At 38.8% G+C, this 23,914-nt stretch overlaps 1 protein-coding gene across 5 annotated transcripts in view; it reads right to left on the bottom strand.

Moving 5' to 3' along the window:
* pde10a (phosphodiesterase 10A) overlaps positions 1–23,914 on the bottom strand; it is a 140,852-nt gene that overhangs the window by 5,243 nt on the left and 111,695 nt on the right. For 2 of the 5 annotated variants that reach the window (XM_056249583.1, XM_056249540.1), the window contains exons 4-18: positions 23,144–23,267; positions 20,533–20,582; positions 19,611–19,751; positions 14,459–14,614; positions 13,206–13,256; positions 12,200–12,258; positions 11,530–11,581; positions 10,476–10,618; positions 7,484–7,576; positions 6,581–6,767; positions 4,720–4,862; positions 4,134–4,217; positions 2,430–2,580; positions 1,242–1,397; positions 125–297 (exon numbers count right to left, since the gene is read on the bottom strand). In XM_056249583.1, the coding sequence (XP_056105558.1) occupies positions 125–297; positions 1,242–1,397; positions 2,430–2,580; positions 4,134–4,217; positions 4,720–4,862; positions 6,581–6,767; positions 7,484–7,576; positions 10,476–10,618; positions 11,530–11,581; positions 12,200–12,258; positions 13,206–13,256; positions 14,459–14,614; positions 19,611–19,751; positions 20,533–20,582; positions 23,144–23,267 (1,763 nt within the window). Of the gene's footprint in view, positions 1–124; positions 298–1,232; positions 1,398–2,429; positions 2,581–4,133; positions 4,218–4,719; positions 4,863–6,580; positions 6,768–7,483; positions 7,577–10,475; positions 10,619–11,529; positions 11,582–12,199; positions 12,259–13,205; positions 13,257–14,458; positions 14,615–19,610; positions 19,752–20,532; positions 20,583–23,143; positions 23,268–23,914 lie in introns of all 5 variants that reach the window. The other 3 variants (XM_056249549.1, XM_056249571.1, XM_056249560.1) reach the window with 2 other exon arrangements.

Below are 23,914 nucleotides of genomic sequence, written 5' to 3'. Positions count from 1 at the left end.
TGTTAGTATTCCAATCCAAGCACAGCTTATGACACTGTTTCGGTGGCTCCCTGAATATATCTCTGATGTTGAGGTCCAATTTCCAAGAGCTCTGAGATAATGGAGCAAAAGTGCGACCGCTAACCTGTGAGCACGGTTGTTCAGGTCCAGCGCCCCTGTGGCCAGAAGTTCAGACAGTTGCTTGCGGTTGCCGAAGTACAGCGCGAGGTCTGTAGCAATGATGGCCTTCCTGATGATCTCCAGCACCTGCTCATACTCACTGGAAGTCAGGTTGGAGAAAATATTGTGCCCTTCCAGCTATGAGAAAAAAAGAGATCAATAAAAAAGCAAAAGCTCCACTTATGAGGCATCTGGCTCTGCTGGAGAGTGGCAGCAAAGCCAAAGAGATGGCTGACAACACACACGGAAAGACAATGCTCTGTTTAATATGGGACATTTCTTACGCATTTTTAGTTGAATTGCACTTTCGATTCACAAAAGTCAACACTATATACCTAGTGCTTTAGTGCTAATTTCCTTATTTAATTACTGAGTGTTTACTTGTCTTTAATAATGCTTAAAATGTATAAAAGTTAAGCTAGTTATTTTTGCTGTGTATTCCAAACTCTAGTCTCGGCCCTATTATTGAGAATATTTTATTCCTAAAACATGGTGATTTTTTTTTTTTTTTGGCTGTAGACAATATTTTCAAATTTATGGAGTGATAAAAAGAGATATCCAAAATCCCCTCTGTAAAAACTATTGTCTCTAATGTCAAGAAAACCTAGCTATATCTAGTGTAAGTATATCCAAAAATAGTGCATATTTAATTAGATAATGCCTCATTTGCATATGTAAACATAAAACTTGTAATGCAAACAAAATATTTGCAATTCTAAATGTATTTAACCAACAGTATAGTCAAGTTAGGTTTTTTTTACCCTGTTCACCTGGGGTGTCTTGCCTAAAAGACAATAAAGTTTGTGGTTCCAGCAAGTTCTGCTCTGATATAACAGTATTTAGTAAACCTGTAGCTTGATACAACTAGCACTGAGCTCATATACAAGGCCAGTGCCCGCAAGCCAATTTTATATAAGTTATATAAGCACGGACTCCCTTAGATTCTTCAATGACTATGTCAGTTAAACTTATATAAAATTGGCTTGCGGGCACTGGCCTTGTATATAGTGTGAGTGTAAACGCACACATCCAGCATGTTTGAGACTATCGTTCTGAGCTGGCACAGTGTGTAGGAGCTTTACCTGCAGGATGGACACCGTCTGTGAAAAATGATGCTGTTCCATTGTGGATGTGGAATACAGGGCGGCCAGCGGATGGTCAAACTTCTGCAGATAACTGTTACTGTAGCCACGGTGGTCCAGGTCGTGACACAAGCAGGCTATCAGCAAGCCTTTCCTCTGTGTGAGCGAGCAAGAAAGTTATTATATGGAGCTACTAACAGTAAAGGCCCGTTCAAACCAAGAACAATAACTATAAAGAGATATCTTCCACAGCATCCACACCAACAGGTGATAATGTTCTGCTTATTATAAGTGTGTGCTGTAGTTATCTGTAGCTTTAAACGCTCGAGTTCTTTAAATGTCAATGTTTTTATCTTTCATCAACTGGAAAAAAATCGCTCTGAAAGGAATTCCAGTGTTATCATTCCTCCGTGTGACGTGTCGTTATAGCTATTCTCATAGAAGTAGAATTATTATCAAAGCTTTAAAGTTAACGTGCTTGGTGTGAACGGACCGTAACTTGTGTGTGTTTTTATAATAGAGCAGCTTTATCAGTAACAAGTTACTTTCTCCATCAGACAAGAAGGGAAAACTTTAGTTAAATGCTTTTGTTCCTTACAATGTTTTTGACTATAAATTAGTGTGATCTATATTTTTCTAATAAATGTACTAATAGTTAAATTAGACACCGCCACCAGAAACTGTAATGCATAATAAATTATTTCATTAGTTACATATTTTATTGTCTCCTTAAGAAGTCTCATCAGCCTCTCAAAATCACATTTTCTGTCACATAAATGTCAGATTGCCATGGATAGACTCAAATGAGATATCATGTCAAAGCATAAAACCTACATTTTCCATAAACATCACTCACAATTGCATTTGAGTTAACAATTAGGTCTTTGTTGTTTAGCGGTTCGGCACACTGTGCCAGGCACTTGTTGGTTCATGAATATTAATTGCATCATATGACGTTTGCCCTGAGTGATACGCTGGAAGGCAGACATGTGAGTGCTAGCCAGAGTAAGATTACTATGACTTTAATGACTTTATGGGTTTCTGGACCCCTGTAGTTACCTTGGCTAACTTCTTGTTAGTAGCTAATAGTTTAGCATTTCAAAAGTAGCTTCCCCAACACAACACTGATGTGAAATGATTCTTTTGTAAGTTCACTGTAAGAAGTGCTATTATGAGAATGATACTGACCTCGAGCTCTGTGAATATCCCAGTGGTTTTCTGCAGAATGGCGTACATGCAGTGTGCCACCGTCACAGCGTGTTTCCAGTTGTGGTATGGAACTCGTCTGTAATTTTTCCGCACTGACATAGTGAAGCGACACAGTTTCTCCTGCTCAAAGCTGTTATTACACAAAGAAAGTGTGACTGTACACGTTTGCCTTGTCAAAGCGGGGTGTTTCTTCACCTACACACACTTTTATGTCCAAAAGAATTCATTTTTATTAAGACAACGGATTTAAATATTTTTTATATCAGGGTCATTTATTTTTGCTACTTTTCAAATGCCTTTCATGTATATATTGTATCGTTCTACTCTGATCCCAGACTTTCAATCTTTCAATAGATAGATAGACAATACAATGGATGGATGGATATTCAGACAGACAAACAGATAGATAGACAGATAAACGTCAGACAGACAGACAGATAGACGGATGGACATTCAGACAGACAAACAGATAGATAGAAATATATAGACAGGCAGATAAACGTCAGACAGACAGACAGATAGACAAACAGATAGACAGACAGACAGATAGACGGATGAACATTCAGACAGACAAACAGATAGATAGAAATAGATAGACAGGCAGATAAACGTCAGACAGACAGACAGATAGACGGATGAACATTCAGACAGACAAATAGATAGATAGAAATAGATAGACAGGCAGATAAACGTCAGACAGACAGACAGATAGACAGATGGACATTCAGACAGACAACAGATAGATAGAAATAGATAGACAGGTAGATAAACGTCAGACAGACATTCAGACAGACACACAGATAGAAATTGATAGACAGGCAGATAAACGTCAGACAGACAGACAGACAGACAGATAGACAGATGAACATTCAGACAGACAAACAGATAGAAATAGATAGACAAGCAGATAAACATCAGACAGACAGACAGATAAACATCAGACAGACAAACAGATAGAAATAGATAGACAGGCAGATAAACATCAGACAGACAGACAGACAGATAAACATCAGACAGACAAACAGATAGAATAGATAGACAGGCAGATAAGCGTCAGACAGACAGACAGACAGACAGACAGATATCTGTCTGTCTGAAGTTTATCTGCCTGTCTATCTATTTCTATCTGTTTGTCTGTCTGAATGTCCATCCATCTATCTGTCTGTCTCTCTGTCTGTCTGATGTTTATCTGCCTGTCTATCTATTTCTATCTATCTGTTTGTCTGTCTGAATGTCTGACAGACAGACAGACAGACAGTCAGACAGACAGACAGACAGACAGACAGACAGACAGACAGACAGATAGATAGATAGATAGATAGATAGATAGATAGATAGATAGATAGATAGATAGATAGATAGATAGATAGATAGATAGATAGATAGATAGATAGATAGATAGATAGATAGATAGATAGATAGATAGATAGATAGATAGATAGATAGATAGATGGATGGATAGATAGATGATAGATAGATGTCAGACAGATGGATAGATAGATAGATAGATGTCAGACAGATGGATAGATGGATAGATAGATAGATAGATAGATAGATAGATAGATAGATAGATAGATAGATAGATAGATAGATAGATAGATAGATAGATAGATAGATAGATAGATAGATAGATAGATGGATAGATAAAACACACAGGGCTTATAGAAATGTACACATTCTTACCTGCTTTTCCCACAAGAATTGTGAACCATGTATACAAATATTGCAGGCCACATTTCCTCAAAAGGGGCAATGTCAAAGTGAAACCTTAGACAGAAATATGACAGTTTGTTTGCAATTCAAATCTGGACAGGTGAAACATGAACACGAATAATGCTCAATACATCCTGATTACAACGGCACTCGAATATCATGCACACTTATCTACGCATGAGAATAACACCAAACAAATATGCACGTCTAGTTGCTGTGGATCATGACAACACTTTAATAATTTATAATGAAAATAAAGTATTAAAACCTTGACACATCTGTGATATAACAAAAAACACACACAGTGAGTAATCTCGACTGCCTTATTGCTTTTATTAAATGTTGGCAACAGAAATATGATAAAATTAATATGAAAAATGATTTTATTTATTGTAGTAATAATCTGAACAAGTAATTTATGCACTCACCTAACTGTAATATATAACACTAATGTTCAGTCCAACGCGTTTAGAGCCTATTTTACAGCTATTTAACTGATTTATTTCTGAAAGCCATTATGTAGCAGTGATTTGGAAGTATGAGAGTGTAAACTCACAGTTCGATCTCTTTATAAATGACAGCAGGGAGAGAGAGTTGTGTGAGGGTCTTCCACTCCTCTGATGTGCAGATGCTGTGGTACGAAAGCTTCTCCATAGTCACCCGGTAAATGCACTCTGAATGTCTTATCCGGTGATACATCTACACACAAACACATACACACACCCCACGTGTTTACGCAGATGCAAAATATACATGCAAAACAGTCTAACCCACTGAAAATATTGTGGTTTCTTTCTATCTATCTTTCTATAATCTTCTATGGTTGTTCAGTGTTTTTAGTGTAGTGGTCGACTGATATTAATTTTTTGATGGTCAATACCTTAGAGAGCAGGGTGGCAAATGACCGATATAAATTATATCACACTTTATGAAGATAGTAAAAACACATGAATAACAATTGCTGAAATTAAATAAATATTTACATTACATAATATTTACTAAATGTTGTCTTGTCTAATGACTTGCTAACTGGCGAAAGGCAAGGACAATGACCTCTCTCCTACAGCAACCGGTCACTCACATCACAGCAACAACAGAGAATGGGAATCTACGTCGTTACGCATTGCATTCTGGGTAGTCGTCGCCATATTTTAGGACACACTCAGGAGCATTCAATGATAAATACAAATCGCCAGAGAAAAAACCCCGACTGTATTTACGTTAAAACTTTTTAAGAACGGCCTGCACATATTCATCACATTTCATACACACAGAAACCATGCGACCAACTTCTATTGGACCACACACAAGTTTATTTTTTAATAACTAAAAAGTGGCACTGATATATCTGCTAGATAAAATAACAAAGCTTGATCTCAGCAAGTGGATAATGTATTTAATCAACATATATCATCAAATCACCCTAATTTCTTAATGTTAAAGCATTAAGGGAATAGTATGGCCCTCAGTAATGCAGCTCTGAAATGATTTGTATTGTTAAAGCGCTTTACAAATAAGTTTTACTGGACTTGAATGGAACAAGTACAAGATTCCTTATACCGAGAGAAGCTGAACCATGAAGCAAAGGAGCGCTACTGTACGAACACAGAGAGTTTTCATACATTATTTATGGTGTGAGCACTTACGCATTCAAGTGGTTAAGACAATATGAATCTGTAATATATCTGAAATAAATATATAACTACAAAGTTGTTTATTTTCAAGTTGTTTGTTTTACTTTTCACATTTGTTCAAGAAGCCATTTCCCTCATATTTACGCCACAATAGGAAAGAAAAGACTATCGCAACTTCTGTTTAATGCCGGCTTTAAAGTTTGTCGATCAGATGGGAGCATATTTTAAAGTTTGCCTTTCTATTACTAATAATAAAAAAGTAAACTTTATAATTCTTTGTACCTACAGTTTTGTCTAATAATTTATTCGAATAGAGACAGTAAACTAATGAAGATGGAGAAAGGAAGCTCCGATGCTCTCGTTCTCAACGCTGTCAAACTAAAAGTCTTTATCACATCGACACAACGGCCAAAGAAAAATAAAATCGGACAATGTTCAAAATCAAACAATGCAAAATTATCAGGCTTAGCAATATATCAGTCGACCACAACTTTCACTCCACCTCTAATAAATCTGACAAAGAGTAAAAAAAAATCCCTGGCATAACATGCGAGGTGTCGAATTCTGTCTAAATAAAAATAATATTAACATAAATATTACCATGCTTCAGTCATTTTAAAATCTGCTATGAGACGAGACTCGTAAGTGACCCCACAGAGGGCCGAGTGGCTGACAGTCCTGAGCCTGTTTCTTCCAAACGTTCCCATTCTCTAAGAGGTGTGATGTTATTGCAGACAGATGTTTTATTAGACTCCAGGTCATGCTACATGTCTGCGCACTTACATTTGCACAGTGTAAGGCCAAAGCACAGAAGACGGCGAACATCTTAAAGTTGTTCTCATCAGTTTTAGTGAAGGCACTTCCTCCCAGCTTGTTCACCATTTGTACAACACCGATCACAGTCCCGCGGCTGACTATGGGCATGCACAGGATATTCCGCGTCGTGTAGCCAGTGTAGAGGTCTACTTCTCTGTGAAAAGCAGAACAGACGACACACACAAATGCACACATACACAGAGCTGAACATCCATAGTGCTTGCTTGTATTATGATTGAGTAAGGGATTGAGTTAAACACACAACGGGTTCTAGCGCTGGCTCATCTGGTCTTAGCATAATCATCTTATTCCAGATTTACACAAATCCAGAAGCCCCTTTCATCTGACATGTCCACTTTAACACCTAGAACCACAGACCACTGTGTGTCCATATGTCCAACTCAACAATACACTCATATTATTTGAGGACTATATATACTGTATTATATTGGCAGTACAACAAAGCATGATGCATTAATATTTTATTTAAATAATATTTATTACTTCCACATTAGAGTAATGAGAATGAGATTATTTTGTACCATGGTAAAAAAAAATTCTCTTTCTTTTTTCTGTCTTTCTTTCTTTCTTTCTTTGGTTCAAATATGACATATGACAGGCTTTGTGAGATTCATCCTGCTAAATAATAATCACGGACAAAACCTGGATCATTGCCATGATACTGTAACTTTACAATTCCAACAGTTGTCTAAGCCCTCGAACAACATGTCAGTGCAGTGCCTGTGTATTACGGTATGTTACTTTACTCATTCATCAAGCTTTAACTACTAATTGTAGAGCCTGGTTATTTAACAAAATGGCTTAAAGTAATCTCAGATGTTTTACATGGAAAATGAAAATCTTTATTACCTGTTGAAACGGGGGTCTGCATAGGCATCCGGAATATTCAAAACCTCTCCTGTTCGTGCCACCTGACCAGCTATTCCTTTCTCTATAGAGAACCTGGGGGTGAGTGTTTCAGTTCAGTTACCAGTATATATGATGTATGCTTAGTCTCAGATATTCAAGAGTGAATCTCATGAAAACATGTCCAGGTCACATTTCACTACGAAATCAAAAATACAATATTTACGACCATTATGATTTTTGTCCAAATTGCCTGTCTCTGTCAGTCAATCAATCAATCAATCAATCAATCAATCAATCAATCAATCAATCAATCAATCAATCAATCAATCAATCAATCAATCAATCAGTGCCAGCTCATATGCGTGTCATGGGCAAACTCGCTACCGTCTGCTCCAGTCGGTTGTATGTAATGTATTAAATATATTAGTAATTAACACATTTGTAATGATGAAGTTTAATCCAAATATACTAAATATATCACATAACGCCCTAAGTGTGTTCAATTATAATCAAGTACTTTGCATTTGCTTAAGTATGTTAGTCAACACATCAAGTATACTTCTTTAAAGCATGATAAAATATTACTAAACCATAATGATTTAAAATGTACCTTTAAAGGGATAGTTCACTTTGAAATTAAATTTTGGTAGGTTTTATCTTACCTCAAGGGCATCCAAGATGTAGGTGTCTTTGTTTCCGCAGTAGTTTAAATTTTGATATTTTTAGGTCAAACCGTTCTTGTCTGTCAGTCATATAATGCAGGTCTATGGTCACCACCTCAAAGAGCATGCACAGAGAAGTCCAAATTAAACATGATTTAATGACTCGTAAATGTAAGTACACATTGATGGCCTAAGACACGAAACGAGCGGTTTGTGTGAGAAAATGAACAGTATTTATATAGTTTTTACCTCTTGTAACCACAGCCACGTCCAAGTGATCTGAGGGCGCGGGCGCTTCGGTCTTTTCAGGCAAGCACCGGAAGTGATCTCTCGCGCGTGTACGTCACTCATTGTTTACACAGAACAGAGATTGTAGGTAAGACGGCTAATTAAAATGGTACTAATTTGCGCTTATCCGGGATGTTTAAACCGTTGTAAAAGAAAACAATTAAAAAAATTAAAAATAAAACAATTGTATGAGTGACGTACACGCGCGAGAGATCACTTCCGGCGCTTGCCGAAAAAGACCGAAGCGCCGGCACCATCAGATCACTTGGACATGGCTGTGTTTACAAGAGGTAAAAACTATATAAATACTGTTCGGTTTCTCACACAAACCGCTCATTTCGTGTCTTCGGCCATCAATGTGTACTTACATTTACGAGTCATTAAATCATGTTTAATTTGGACTTCTCTGTGCATGCTCTTTGAGGTGGTGACCATAGACCTGCATTATATGACTGACAGACAAGAACGGTTTGACCTAAAAATATCAAAATTTAAACTACTGCGGAAACAAAGACACCTACATCTTGGATGCCCTTGAGGTAAGCTAAAATACACCAAAAATTAATTCCAAAGTGAACTATCCCTTTAAAGTAAAACTTTTAATTTGACCATTTTTACAAAGTGCATTATGAAAAGTGTACTTAAGTGTGTTAAGAAACATAGTCATGAAAGTGTACTATCTTTAAGGCCTATTATTCCATTAATATTATATAATCCGCAAGTACAGTTTTTTTAAATATACATTTAAGATTGAAGTTTTTGGCCAAAAGAATTGGCAGTGACAAAGTTTGTTTTGCAAAGTTTGCTGCTTCAGTATTTGTAGATCATTTTTTCACATTTCTCGGTATACTGAAAAACAATGCTAAGCATTTAATACGTTTTAAATGCTTTCATTGGCAAAAACATGCAATATGTGCAACGAGCAAATATTCACAGTGTTGACCTTTCTTCATAACCTCTGCAATTGGCTCTGGCGTGCTGGAAATCATCTTTTGAGCTGAATCCTGGCTGATAGTGATACATTCTTGCCTTATTAGTGCTGGAAGTTGAACACAGTTTGTGGACCACTCGGCTTTTGAGGATTGACCACAGGTTCTCTATGGGGTTAAGATCCGGGGAGTTGCCTGGCCACGGATACAACATTTTAATGGCTGTCCTGAAGTCGCACCCTTCTCCGCACAATCGATTTTCCAGATGTCCCAAACAGTCAGAACGGGGCTTCATCAGAGAAAATAACTTTGCACCAGTCTTCTGCTGTCCAATCCTTGTACTTCCAGCAGAATTACAGTCTGTTCTTGATGCGGGTTTTTTGGAGAGAAGTGACTTCTTTGCTGCCCTTCTTGACACCAGACTGTTGTCCAAATTCTTTTCCATTTTGACGCAAAGTGTGATGACTGCACGTCTTACTTTGAAGATAACCATTGCTAACTCAAGAACACAATGATTGGAAGAATATCTTCCCTCCTTTTATGGCAATCAGTCTGATTAATTATATCAGAATGATAGAGGGACTTCACCTGACTACTAGTACTTGTTCACACTTTCCCATGTGCTGAAGATATGATTAGTGAAATGATGTTAACTCGTCATTTTATGGCAGGGTTTTTGTAATAAAAATAATTGGCCAGTGAAGCTTAAAAAGCATCTGATCACTCTGCACAACAATCTAGAAACAACGTGAATCGTTGCCACAACAACAGAAGCAGCAAACTTTGCAAAACACAAAATTCCCAAAATATTTTTGCTCATGGCTGTACACTACAAGTGTACATTCAATCCTTACAATAATTAAGCCCACTTCTTTTTAACAAGGGAATGTCTCATTCATTACTCTAAATAAAGGATACTGAGCATACACGCTGATGCCTGTCATCGAGCAGCCTGATATTATACAGATTTACTGTCAACAGTCAGTTCTTCAATTCTAAATTTTGTGACTTTGTGTAACTCCAACTACATTTTTACATAAATAAATAAATTCAAGTACTTTACGAGGAGGTAAAGAATCCAACGTGACTGGGTGAGGAACTGTGGGTGCTCACCTAATTTCTTTGGTTTTCCTAAAGACGGGCTTCCCTTCATTCTCCTCCCCGATATCAAACAAGTCAGAGTACAGCTCTTTGTTATTGTGATCCACCTGGAAAAGCGCACATCTGTCCGCATTAACCAGGTTTTTTGCATATATCTGAAACACAAAAAAACAGGCATTTTCCTTAATGACATTTCTCCACAACCCAATGCAACACATGTGTTAACAGCATTATTACAGTGTGGTTCATCTGCAGTGAGTTCATCAGCATCGGTAAGCACAATTTCTTTTGTTATTCATATTAATCTACTGTCAGCATGTTGATGGATAACATATTTGTTTTTAAAAGTATCAGTGACTTTTGATTAAATCTTATATGTGTTAATCTCAAGTGTACATCTCATTTGCAGTCATTAAATTGTATTATATTCGTGGAGTATATTATGAAAAACGCTGATATACCAATATACATGTGTCTATGTGAAACTAGAAACTGAGGAACTTGTTCTTCCCTCTGGATTTCACAACTTGGTCACACATTGCGTCTCATCCCCTCCAAGATAAACTTCAGCTTTATGAAACTGCGGACAAGTGAGAAATCTCTTGAAACTAAGAAAGACGTTTAACTACTAATATTTCCAAGGACATGCTTTCAAAACCGGAGGTAATATTTGAAATAGTCCCTGAGAGGGAAGCCAAGAGCTCAGAGAGATGCCTGTCCTCTCCCTGACCTATTTGAATCACTTCCCGTGCTGTTTTACTCAACATGACAGAGACATGAGGGGGCCAGTGGTCTGATACTTGGATTGTATGAATATTTGCGACCTAGAGAACTCAAACATGTGAGTCAATAAGAAAAAGAACGTTTAACAACAAGCCCAAGGCTGGTGGGGTGAGCAGTGACTTGTAGGGGGTTATCGCAGAACATGGCAAACAAATGAGAGACGGTCTTTCATAGCACAAATCTCTTTGGCGTTGATGGTGACACAGATGAGCGACAGAAGAACAGCATGTTTGTCCTCATGACCAAGCATGTGACCCTACAGAGAGAGGGAAAACCTACTCACCATGATATGTTCAAGTAGAGAATCTATTGCCACTATGTTGTCAAAGTACGTTCTGTTTGAAATTGAAAAGGGGGAAACACCTGTCATTTTAAATGGATAAACGTATGGCACAGTGTAACACGAATGCATGTATTTTTTTACAACATTGGTTATTTATTATAATGTTAAAAGCCAATAAACATTGAAATATTTCAACAGTATGGAGAAGGTCTTGGAGGAATCTCAAGAAAACATATCAGGGTGCATTTAACCCAAAAATCAAAAGAATATTGAAAGGGTTTAAGATTAAGAATTTTTTTTTTTTTGGATTTGCATGGTAATTAAACATATTTCCTACACTGTAATACCTAAGGTTCATGAAAATAATGTCACAATGCAAAAAGACTTTAATGGTTCTAAAACAAAAATAGACTTTTTAACCAGTGTTGCCAGATTGGATGGTTTTGAATTGGATTGTGAGGGTAAAAATTGGCTTGGGCTTGTGGGCAAAATTCTGTCTGGTTTGGGATCAGTTTGGCGGTTTTCAAACATTTACATTCTATAGACTAATTGGTTAACAAACAAAACCCAAGTGTGCATGTACTCCATCCAATCAGTCATCCTGACTTTACTAAACACACATTTCATGAGATTCCACCAATACTCACTTTCTAGGCATAAAGTCGCTTACTTTGACACATCTAGGAGAAAGTCGTTGAGTTCCGTCTGTTTGGCGAGACCTCTGCAGACCTGTGAACAAAAGAGGAAATGAAAGTTTAAAGATGGCAATCACCACAAGTCGGTGTCCGAACTGATAATTCTGTCTTCTTGGAAATTATTCTCTAAGTGTATTCCATGCATTACTGATCATGTTGATCACCAGCCAAGCCGTTAAACCTTTTAGAATGTTTTGATCTATAATCTGCTGAATAAAAATTTGATAACAGCACTTCATTCTACATCTACTTGTTCTTTTTTTTTTTTTTTTTGCTATAAAAGGCCTTTTGTCCTACATAAATCATACATAATTCGGCTAGAGGGTTAGATGATGACAAGAAATTACAAGAATTGCCATTTTTGGATGAACACACCCTAAAGAAATAGTTCACCTAAAAATAAAAATTCAGTCATCATTTACTCACCTTCCTGCTAAACTTATATGATGTTATTTTTTAATGTAGAACACTAAGAGGAGAACTTTTTTGGAGAATTACAGATAGCCACAAAGAACTGTTGTTGTATGGAAAAGAGCTGCGTACAATTATTCAGAATTCAATTAAATAATGATTCAATGTAATTTCTGAGTGACCCATTCCTTTAAGCCCTTTCATTAAAATGTGTTACTTATGGTCTTCCTTGTCTACTGTGCTTATCGGGACCATGTTCTTCTGAGAAGGTTTGTCCCACAGAGAGAGTTGCTTACTCCCAGAGAGCTCTGTGATGCACAGGGACATTAAAGCCCAGAGTGTTGTCATTCACGTCGTGCACTCGTTTAAGTACAAACAAGACCGCATTGTCATTAATTACACCTCCTGAGACGAGTGTGTTTAAATGTGTGGTCTGGTTGCTTACACTGGGCCCACCTGATCCATGTACACAGTGGATTACAGAGATCAAAACACATGTGTACAACCAAATCAAAAAGTTAATGCAACAGAAGGTTTAATCAATGCATTGTTTTTCTCAAACGTACTCACCTGAACTTGGTGTATGGCTACAGATGCCCAGGCCAAATTTGCTGTTGCAACCTAAAAAACATGTTACACTTAGCCAAAGATGCAATAGACGCACCTGCAGCACTCCATAAGCAGGCAGAACTTCATAGTTCTGTGCGCCTCGCTCAGTTGAATGTCTTGTTAGCCAAAATATAAATACAATTGCACATTTATTGTTATTTTTTTTTTAGTTGATCTCCAATCCCTAATCAAACACACCTGAAAAATCTACCATGAGGCAGTATCTGAAATCACCCCCTATACTGTACCCTCATCCAGTGAATTTATTTGGCGCAATGCTCACAGGGCACGGGTATTTTCTAGCGGCTAGCTGTTTTGTGTACATCGGTTGTACACTCGTTATTGAGGTTTATTATGGGATTGCATGAGTGCGACGTCCACTATGGACACACTACAAATGTCTGTCCCCTCAAATAGTGCACTATGTAAGGGTATAGAGGCGAATTTTTGACATAGCCAAGTCTTTAGGTTTACTTAAAAATTACATACAGGTGTGTTTGATTAGGGATGGCACTAAATTCTGCAGGACAGTGGAGGGAAGTTTGCCATCCCTTTTTTTCCCAATAACAATAAAGTCATCAAACTATGAAATAACACAACAGAACTATTCAAAGGAACCAACCAAACCATTTATAATGTACTTTACTTCAATGTACTGTAAATTGCTAGATGGCATAAGGTCTGGTCCATATTGAAACTTGTACTGAACAAGAAAGGACCACCCATTTATGATAACTGAAATTACAGTATAATTTTGCTGAAAAAAGGTCTATTGTGTATTGTTAATAGCGTAGCAATGTAAAAACCACAGCCACCACAGAAGTCACTTTCAAACCAAGTAGCTTTCTGTTGGTCAACATGGGGAAACTTTGAAAAACCTGAACCCTTTGCGAAATTTGCGTTGGGAAATCTTTTGTCCATCACATGAAATTCCAAATCACGGGGGATTCCTATTGAAATGACTGTATTTCGCCTATAAAAATTCACCAAACAACAGTAAATGTGACTGTACCTTTAAACAGTAAGAGACTGTCTGACCAACATGAGAAGCGTCCAATTACAGTTTATCTGTTATTTTTACAGTTAAGGGGCTGGTTCCTGAAATTCCTTGAATAGTCCTGAAGAAAAAGTGCAGCCTGGCTAAAAGAACTGAGAGCAGAGCCACATGGGTACTAGATGTGTAAAAAATACCAGCTCTTTCTCCGTTAGAGTACCTCCTGGTGGCTGAGGTTGAAGGGCTCTCTGCCCAAGTGACGGTGCAGCTCCAGGATAGCGATGAGGTCTCCGATGGCGGTGAGGATGGGTAGACACAAAACAGAATGTACACGGATCCCTGAGTCCTGCCCTGTGCCATGAGGGAATCTCTCATCCTACAGAAAAAAAAAAAAAAGAGCACACAGGGATCACACAGGGAAATCAATCAGTCAGTCAGTCTGTCTGTCTGTTTATCTAAAATTATTATAACAGGGTTTCTGCATATTTTATGAAGGTACACTTAAAACTTGTTTAAGACCCTTTTAAGACCAAGTAAAGAAATGTTTAGTAATAACGTGAAGGTAACACAATAGATCAATATGTTCTCAGTGTAAATGTATATGTTACGTATAATGTAAATGGTAACACTTTACAAAAAGGTTCATTAGTTAACATTAGTTAATGTATTAACTAACAATGAGTAATACATTTGTTATAGTATTTAATAATCTTTGATAATGTTAGTTAATAAAAATAGAGCTGTTCATTGTTTGTTCATGTTAGTGCACAGTGCATAAGCTAATGTTAACAAATACAACTTTTGATTTAAATAACGTATTAGTAAATGTTGAAATTAACATGAATTAAGATTAATAAATGCAGAAGAAGTATTGTTCATTCTTATTTCATGTTAACTAGGGTAGTTGACTAATGTAAACTAATGGACCTTATTGTAAAGTGTTACCATGTGGAAATAACTTTTACTGTACCTTCTGATCACACTGCTAATGTGTTCTTCCTCAGTATTTCTGTCTTGCTTTCCAGTCCAAATAAAAAGTTTTGACAGATATTTGTTCTTGTTTTAAGCATAAACTCACTTAATTTTGTTCAATTTTCTCAAGACTTCATTTTACATTTGCATCGAAAGTAAATGTATCTTAATTTAAACTTGTATAGATATTTGTACAGGAAAACAGCACAAAAATACTGAGAAAGATTTTCATTTTTTTGCAAAGCATGCAACACTTAATGCCATGACTTTGTGAATTTAAGACTTTCTGCTCTGATTTAAGACCGTTATAAGGCCTTAATTTGTGTAAGGGCGAATTAAGACTTTTTAAGACTCACAGTCCATCAGTTCACGAACATGCTATTTTTAGTTTTTACAAACTATAGAGCTTCTGCAGCCATTTTTTTTTAAAATTTTTTTTTTTTTTTTTTTACAAATATTGTAAACGTATGTCTTTCTTTCTATAATTTATTTTTGTTATGTATTGAAATGACTACAAGCTTGCTTTAAATAACTACTGTATATAAAATTCCTAAATATTTGGGTCACGGCTTAATGACCATTGGAGAATGTAGGTCATATGGCCAACCACTGTTTTAGAGTATCAAATACATTTTACACATAATGCTCATATTCCTACAGCTTTGTATACATATGATCAAAAATTAAAAAGGTTTAAATTAGAAGGCCAGAGACCAAATATAGTTATGGTATGGACACTGATCCTGATGAACGGAATGCACATCAAACCTGCACGCAAATCTTTCCAGCTAACAGACGACATACCAACTTTATTGATTTTTGGTAATTAACATCGTAATTAGGAAGTTGTATGCATTTAATTTTGACCGCAAAAATACATACTGTTTGAATCGGCCCTAATTATTATTATTAAGTTAAGAAAATAATTTTAGAATAGAGCGGTGCAGGGATGACGTCAGAACCCACTGGTCCCTTTGAGATTTTCCTATGGGGTTTTATATTGGGGATTGCAATTTATGAGTGAAATAAAGCCTGTGGTAAACAGAATTTGACGAGACTTAGACATTTTGTTCTACAATGTAAACTGCACACACTCACACCCCCAAGCTGTCTTATCTAGTTACTTATTAGAAACATACGTTTTCACAAAAAAACTGCTTGAAAATGTGCGTTTTTGGTATGGGTGTGTGTAATTTATGTTCTAGAACAAAACGTCAATGTATCTCCCCCGAGACCCCAATCACCGCCGAGTGTAAACAAAAGCAGCCAACGGACATTGGTGAGCGAGATTTGCATTACGAACCACGCCCTGCTAAAGCGAGTATGAATGGAAGCGAGGATGCACTCGCTCAGTTAAGTTTTGCGCTGAGGAGCCAAGACGGTGTGTCCTGGCTGTTCAGCGATGCTACAGCAATTGTGGAGAGGGGACGTAACGTCTCCGTTCCCTCCTTCAGGGAATGGAGGTCACATTATTAACCTAGACGTTCCCTATCAGTCAGCCACGTTTGATGTTACGTGAGACATGAACTGACGAATTGGGATCCCTAACAAAACGCCACAAATGCTGCCCTTCCAGTGCCCCACGTGAGCCGCCTAATCCCCCCACACCTGCTGGGGTGGAGAAAGGACAGGGCTTTAAAGCAGAGAGAGTGTCAATCACTGCTGTTCCTTCTGACCCACACAGCGAGATATTGGATAACATTGGGAAAGTGTGCTTAATCCAAATGGAAAGGGATGTTATGGAGAACAAATCCTGCCTGTAGGGAGGTAACGTAGAGATTACACATATAGACTGACCATTAGGGCAGTGCTACATATGGAAGGGCTCTGTGGTGGACCCAGCCTAGCTAGGGTGAAGTCAATACCAAGCAGAGATGGCAGGGCGGGCACGGGCTCGCCAAAGACACAGGCTCGCCAACAGGGCGACAAGGTTCCCCGGACCATGGAAGAATGCACATGTGGGATCACCCGTAAGGGAATCACAACACATGGGCATCAAGTCTAGCACAGGGGCTGACCTTCTGGGCATACACAAGAGTGCTACACCTAACGTCTGACGTCTCCGCCATGTCTGACTGCCGAAGGTGCTTGAGGAACTCCATGCAGGGTGCGCCAGGTGGGAGCAGATAATCGCACATATCCCATCCTAGGAGGGGAGTGGCTCTACAAGCCTACTTGCATAGGCCCTCGAGGTCAGCTAGGTGCCAGTGTATCCATGCCGAAGGTCCCCTCGGTCAGGGAGTAAAACAACGGGCAGTGGGACTTGTCCGGAGATGCAAACAGGTCTACATGTGCAGCCCCGAAGCGTCTCCAAATCAGCTGGACCATCTGGGGGTGGAGTCTCCATTCTCCCAGGAATGTGGGCTGTCCTGAGAGCTTGTCGGCAGCATGATTGAGCTCTACCAGAAAATAAATGGCATGAAGTGACCTCAGATGCTTCTGACTCCAGAGGAGGAGATGGCAGGTGAGTTGCAACATGCCATGGGAGTGTAGACCACCCTGATAGTTGAATGATTTACGCAACGGCCACAGTGTTGTCCGTCCAGACAAGCACATGCTTGCCCTGTAGCAGCGATCTGAAGCGGCGCAGAGCAAGCCGTACAGCTAGCAACTCGAGGCAATTGATGTGCCACTGCAATCGAGGTCCTGTCCAGGAGCCCGAGGCAGCAGGCACCGGGCAAACTGAATCACATAGGCAAGTCTGTTTGTATGAGTGAGCCAGCGAGCCAGGCTGGAGACCAATAGCCAGCCCCCAGACCCCAAGCAACACACACCAATGGAACTACAGACAAACCCACCGTGGGGCAGTGAGGTGGAGCCCAGGGACCTGGCTCAAAAGGCACAATGTCCCAGTGTAGAGGTCGTGAGTGTGATATAACACTTACCAGGCTCCATGGTTCCTGCGAGGGAGTGGCTGGAGACGCGTGAGGAGACATCCTCGCACTCTTGCCTGCTGGCGAAAGAAGTGTGGGGTGAGAGTGGCAAGGCATAGCGTCGCTAACTGTCAAACCGCACTTCTCCTGACCCAGGGATTGAGGAAGCTGCTCGTCTTTATTAAGAATTCGGGTGCCGCAGGCCGTTGGGCAAATGGCGGAACAGAAATAAACTCTTTCTGAGGAAGCAGCAGAAGAATCTGCACCCGGCCCTCCTCCAGGTAAGAGCAGCTCCCGCCATCTCCGGGGCGCCCGTCTCATGGGTGTTGTTTTGCCGACCGTTTGGATGATTAACAGCAACATGGAGCGTTGTTTTTTTCCCCCCAGAAGGTGACTACGCTCTTGGGCATCTCAAGACGGTCTGGTAGCATGTCAGGGCAGGCTCTTGCTGGCGTCAGCCTGCTTCTGGACTGCAGAGAACTGCTGGGCAGAGTCAAAGGCCACCTTGTGAGATGGGAGCATCGAGAAAGTGCACTTTGTCGACATCTAGCAATCTCTGCAAGGTCTAGCCAGAGGGTGCTTATGGACCACCAAGGTGGACATTATTTGACGGATGGGACTTTCATCAAGGTCAGTCACCGTGCGCAGTTCCTGCATCAACCCTGGCTCAGAACTGCCCTTGTGCAATGAGTGCTTTGGCCTGGTAGACTTGCAGGGTGGCCATCGCAAGCAGGGCAGAGGCGGCCTGTCCAGCAGCACTATAAGGCACAGCAATCAGAACTGCTGTGGTCTCACAGGTGCTGGATGGGACTTGCAGATGATCCTAACCAGGTGGCAGCATTTTGTGGGCATGTACCGCAACTGCACACTCCCCCTGGGGAATCCCCACGAAAACCCTGACCGCCCAATCATCATGGGTAGTGAGAAAGAGGAAACACTTTGAAGCATGATTTTGGCATGTTTGGCCTTCTTGTCTAACAGAAGAGCAAAATCTTTGCTGAAGAGTCAACAGTTTTCATGCAAATCTTTAAAAAAGTTCCCATTAGAATTTATTTTAGAAATACGTTTTTGTAGTTGTTTCTTTGACTACTCACTCCCACTCAAAGGGCTCTTGCAACCCCACAGTTGAGAAACACTGCTCTAAAATAACTATTTTGTTATTTTGTCATGCAAAGTCAGTCTTTTTACCATAAGGATTTCTTAGTAAAATATGTTGTAAAAAATACTTTACTCTTAATTTTCATGTCATTTAACTTTTGCTGAAGCTCACAACTGGATGGTCCCCATGTTTTTTTAACACTTTTAGGATGGTGTGCAGTTTAATTGCTCCCAGTGTATGACAAACTGGATCTGACATTACACAATCAGAGTAGCGACAAATTTCACATCCTCTTTAGGTAATTTTAAAAAATATATATTTGCTAAAATAGTAGAAATAGCCATTAGAATTATTAGTGCAAATACTGTCAAATTGAGCTGCATTATTTTGAGGACCTTGGAAATGAGCGAAAACAGCATATGGCTCACCCCCATGATGTCCTCTACAAGTAGTGTCTTGCGTGTCTTTGCAACGTGAGCGGCGATGGTGGTCCCAAACGTGATGGGACCAGAGGGGATGAGCCCAGGAAGCCCCTCTTTTGCCCCCGTTGGAGTGAACAAACATAAACTCTGTGACAGGGAAAGCAACATCAACAAAACAGCATGACGTTAAGGAAAATGTCTTGATTCGTCACTGTAACTATAATATTTGTCTGTACTACCCTGACTAAAATACAACATTGGCCTAACAACTGTTAACAATACTTTCATAAGACAGAAAACAATTACATTTAAACTTAAGACAAGCTGTACCCACTAAAGCTGACAGTTATATAATTATTAAATGAACATAGCAGACAAACTATTAAAAATAAAAACACAATTGATTGGTGTATCCATTCATTACTTTCCCCAGAATAAGACTGATTAGGCAAAAGAGAAGCCCTTTCAAACTTAGTTATCTGATTGGCCACAATACTAGTCATCCAAGCAAAACCACTCAAGTGGATAAAAGAGAGGAAATGAACATAGCAGGGTTCTCAAGAGTTTTAATGCTATAGAAATTCCAGGCCATTTTTGAGACAAACAGAACATGTACATGGCCAATCAAAGGTTTGAACTCATTTGGCTGAGTTTATGTTTCTCATGATCTTAAGACCTCTAATGCTTCAGTGCTTAGAAATTAGTTTTGTTGACAAAATATAGATTGTTCCTAGTTTAATTTAAGCATCTAAACTGGCTTCTTTAAAGAATATATATTTTTTTTTAAATGGTCACTAAAAGATTTACATCCTTTCTTAAATCAATGTTTTAATGACTTTACACTTGAGTTTGAGTATATTTCTTAATGTCAACATCCACTAAACAATTTTAAACATGTATCAACTCAACCAGAACTAAAAATACTTACATTGTTGCATTCTCCAAGGAAGTAAAGTGCAAATCCATCAGCTTTTGTGGCTGTGAAAAAACAAACAAACAAACAAACCCCCAAAAAACAGGATGATGTACTGTATCATGTTTTAGACATTCCAAAAGAATTTAACTGGACACAAATGGGCCCAGAGATTTAGCATGGCATTTCTAGGGGGAAAAGACAGCAAAGTGCAAATACATATGGCTAATGTTTTTAACAGATATAATGATTCTTGCTTTTGAAGAAGTTCCAAGTATTCCAAGGGACCAAAAGAATGGAAAAAAATGACCAGTGAAAGTAATAAAAGTAGTTAAAGTCTTCTAATCTGAAAGCTTTATCACTTATTTCACATTAGCCATGTTTCCATTCAAAATTGGAATATCGCATAAAACATTGGCGAATAAAGCATCGTTTCAATCCCATGTGTTCAAGAGTACAAAATCATCACTTCCTGGGAAATTGCCGCAAAATATCTCAAATGTAAAATGGAAGCTCCTGCAATCAGGGAAGCCACGGTGGCTCTTTTATCCTACATCATAAATGACTTGCGTCTCATTAGATGAAACGCAATGAAAGCTGTCATGTTATCTTGCGTTCGGATGCCTGGTATTTGGGAACGCAATTATGTAAGACGCTTCTAGGAGGGAATTAAACCAAATCATTCTGATTACAGACTTTGGCTCAGGCATTTCAGAATGATCAAACCAACATTTGAGAAGCCGTGCAATTAAACTGATCCGCTGGTTAGTCCAGTTATCCAATCACATCCTCTGAGGCAAAGTCACATGAGTTTTCTGTTGCGTATCGAGGGATTTATTCGGTAAAAGTGTTTCCACTGTAGATTATGCGCATGTCTTCTTATCAGAAATTTTTTTTTATCTGCCTCAATTGAGTATGTTTTAATGTGCATTTTTAGAATGTATACGCAACTTGGCGTTTCCATCCAACATTTTTTATGCGATATCCAGAAAAATAGGGGGATGGAAACATAGCTATTGAGAATTTATTTCTTCACTGAAGTATTTGACATATATGGACAGAACACTGTTATATAGTTGTATATACTGTTATAGAGTTGAAAAACAACTATGGTACCTCATCAAGGTACAAAATGCCCCTGAAAATCTATATCCAAATATTTCTCCCTAATAGAAAAATTTGTTAATTTCTGAAACCGGTGCGCACACGCTTCAGTTTGGCGTGCGTGAGACGCACGGGTGAAGCATGGGTGGATGGGAATTGACAGGTTGAGCACTGCTCGATCATTGTGTGTGTGGAGGGGAGAGAGATGGGGAACACCCATACTTAGACCTTTTAACCTGGATTCACTACACCTTCATCTGTAAGGCTCTCTACTGGCAGACGTTGCGTTCACGTTTCTGCTTCGGAGCACTGTGTTGTTTATGAGGATCGTGTGAATGCTGTAACTTGTTATTGTTGGTGCCTAATTCTAATATATTATATTCGTCTCCAAGTGTGTCAGTTGGTAAACATTTTAGTAACTTTTTAACTATAATAATGTAGTGACTTCAATGGGGTCCAACGGGTTGACGGTCTAAATTGCCGTTTCAAGACAACTCTTCACGATCCCAGCTGAGGAATAAGGGTCTTATCTAGCGAAACGATCTGTAATTTAAAACAAACAAACATTTAAATACTTTTTAACCACAAATGCTCATTTGAACCAGCTGTGATGCACCACACATTACGTAATCACGTTGAAAGGTCACATGTGATGTAGGCGGAAGTACAGACCTAGTGTTTACAAAGAGCACGTGCAAAGACTAAAGCCCAATTTATACTTCTGCGTCGAACTCACGCCGTACGTCGTAGGCTGTGTGTAGCGCACGTACCCTTCGGCGTACCCTGACGTGCACCTCTCCAAAAAATGTAACAACGTGTCAATTCTACGCGTACCGCAAGCGCTGTGATTGGTCTGCTAGAACCGCTCCCCAGGTTTCACATGCTCCCTCTGCATGTGTAATTGCGCGTCAACGCGGACAACGACGCAGAAGTATAAATGAAAGCCAACGCTAGTCTATAGTGCAAAAGTATAAATAAGCCTTCAGTCAAACGGCATTTACACAAAAAAAAAAAAGATCAACGATGTGGGACGATTTTGAAGTTGGAGGAGATAATGAGAACTGGAACACGCGTGACCTTTCAACGTGATTACGTAATGCGTGGCGCATCACAGAGCTAGTGCAAGATTAGCATTTGTGGTTAAAAAGTGTAAATACATATATATTTTTTTTTTAGAAAATGACAGATCGTTTGGCTAGATAAGACCCTCATTCCTCGGCTGGGATCGTGTAGAGCCCTTTGAAGCTGCATTGAAACTGCAGTTTGGACCTTCAAACTGTTGGACCCCATTGAAGTCCACTATATGGAGAAAAATCCTGGAATGTTTTCCTCAAAAACCTTCATTTCTTTTCGACCGAAGGAAGAAAGACATGAACATCTTGGATGACGTGGGGGTGAGTAAACTATCAGGATGTTTTAATTCTGGAGTGAACTAATCCTTTAAGAATTATTAAGTGGCTGACGTGGTTAATTTGGGCTCTTTCAGTGTTTGTGTGTGTGTATGAGACAGAAAGGCTCTGACCTGTTTTGATGATGTTGCACAACTCATAGAGCAGTAGTTTGTTGTCTCCTCCAGTGTCCAGCCGCTGCTCCATGTAGCTGTTGAGCTCATATACGACGCTCTGCATATTCGTGTCCTGGTACTGCTGGACACAAGAGACACACACATTCACATGCACATGCACTGTATACTATACACTATGGCCAGAAGTACCCTACTACTACTATACATTTTTTCTTCAGGGTTGTTTTACAAATAGAAAGTTCAAAAGAACAGCGTTTAATTGAAAAAGTCTTTACTGTCATTTTTGATCAATTTAACGCATCCTTGCTGAATAAAAGTATTAATTTTTCTGAAAACAAACAAACAAAAAATCTTACTAACCCCAAACTTTTGAACGTTAGTGTAGTTATTAAATGTTTTGCTAAAAGTTGAACATTATTGGATGTTCCACTAAATTAAATGAAAGGTATGCGAGTAGCTCAGATTTAGCCATCCACACAGGAGAGTCAATTTACCAATAAAATCAATTTTGCATTTTGCATTAGGTAACAACATAAAAATACATAACACACAAATACAGTGTAAAACAGTCCACCATTTAATCAGACTGAAAACCGTCTTGCTTTGTCCTCCATTCCTGGTGGATTTTTTCACTGAAATTAATGCAGTGCATTATGGGACCGCCTTTTGACATTTAGGCCAAAAACTCTCACCTTAGAAGGCAGTATTAATCATGAGCATCCAATAATGAAGCTTTTCTCTCACAATATGCACGTGAAATATGAAAAA

The sequence above is a fragment of the Rhinichthys klamathensis genome, unplaced genomic scaffold (genome assembly GCF_029890125.1).
Source record: "Rhinichthys klamathensis goyatoka isolate OS25496 unplaced genomic scaffold, OSU_Roscu_1.1 h1tg000003l_1, whole genome shotgun sequence".
In the NCBI taxonomy this organism is placed as follows: domain Eukaryota; kingdom Metazoa; phylum Chordata; class Actinopteri; order Cypriniformes; family Leuciscidae; genus Rhinichthys; species Rhinichthys klamathensis.
The sequence above is the reverse complement of the archived record's forward strand: the minus strand, read 5'-3'. Positions and strand labels throughout refer to the sequence as shown.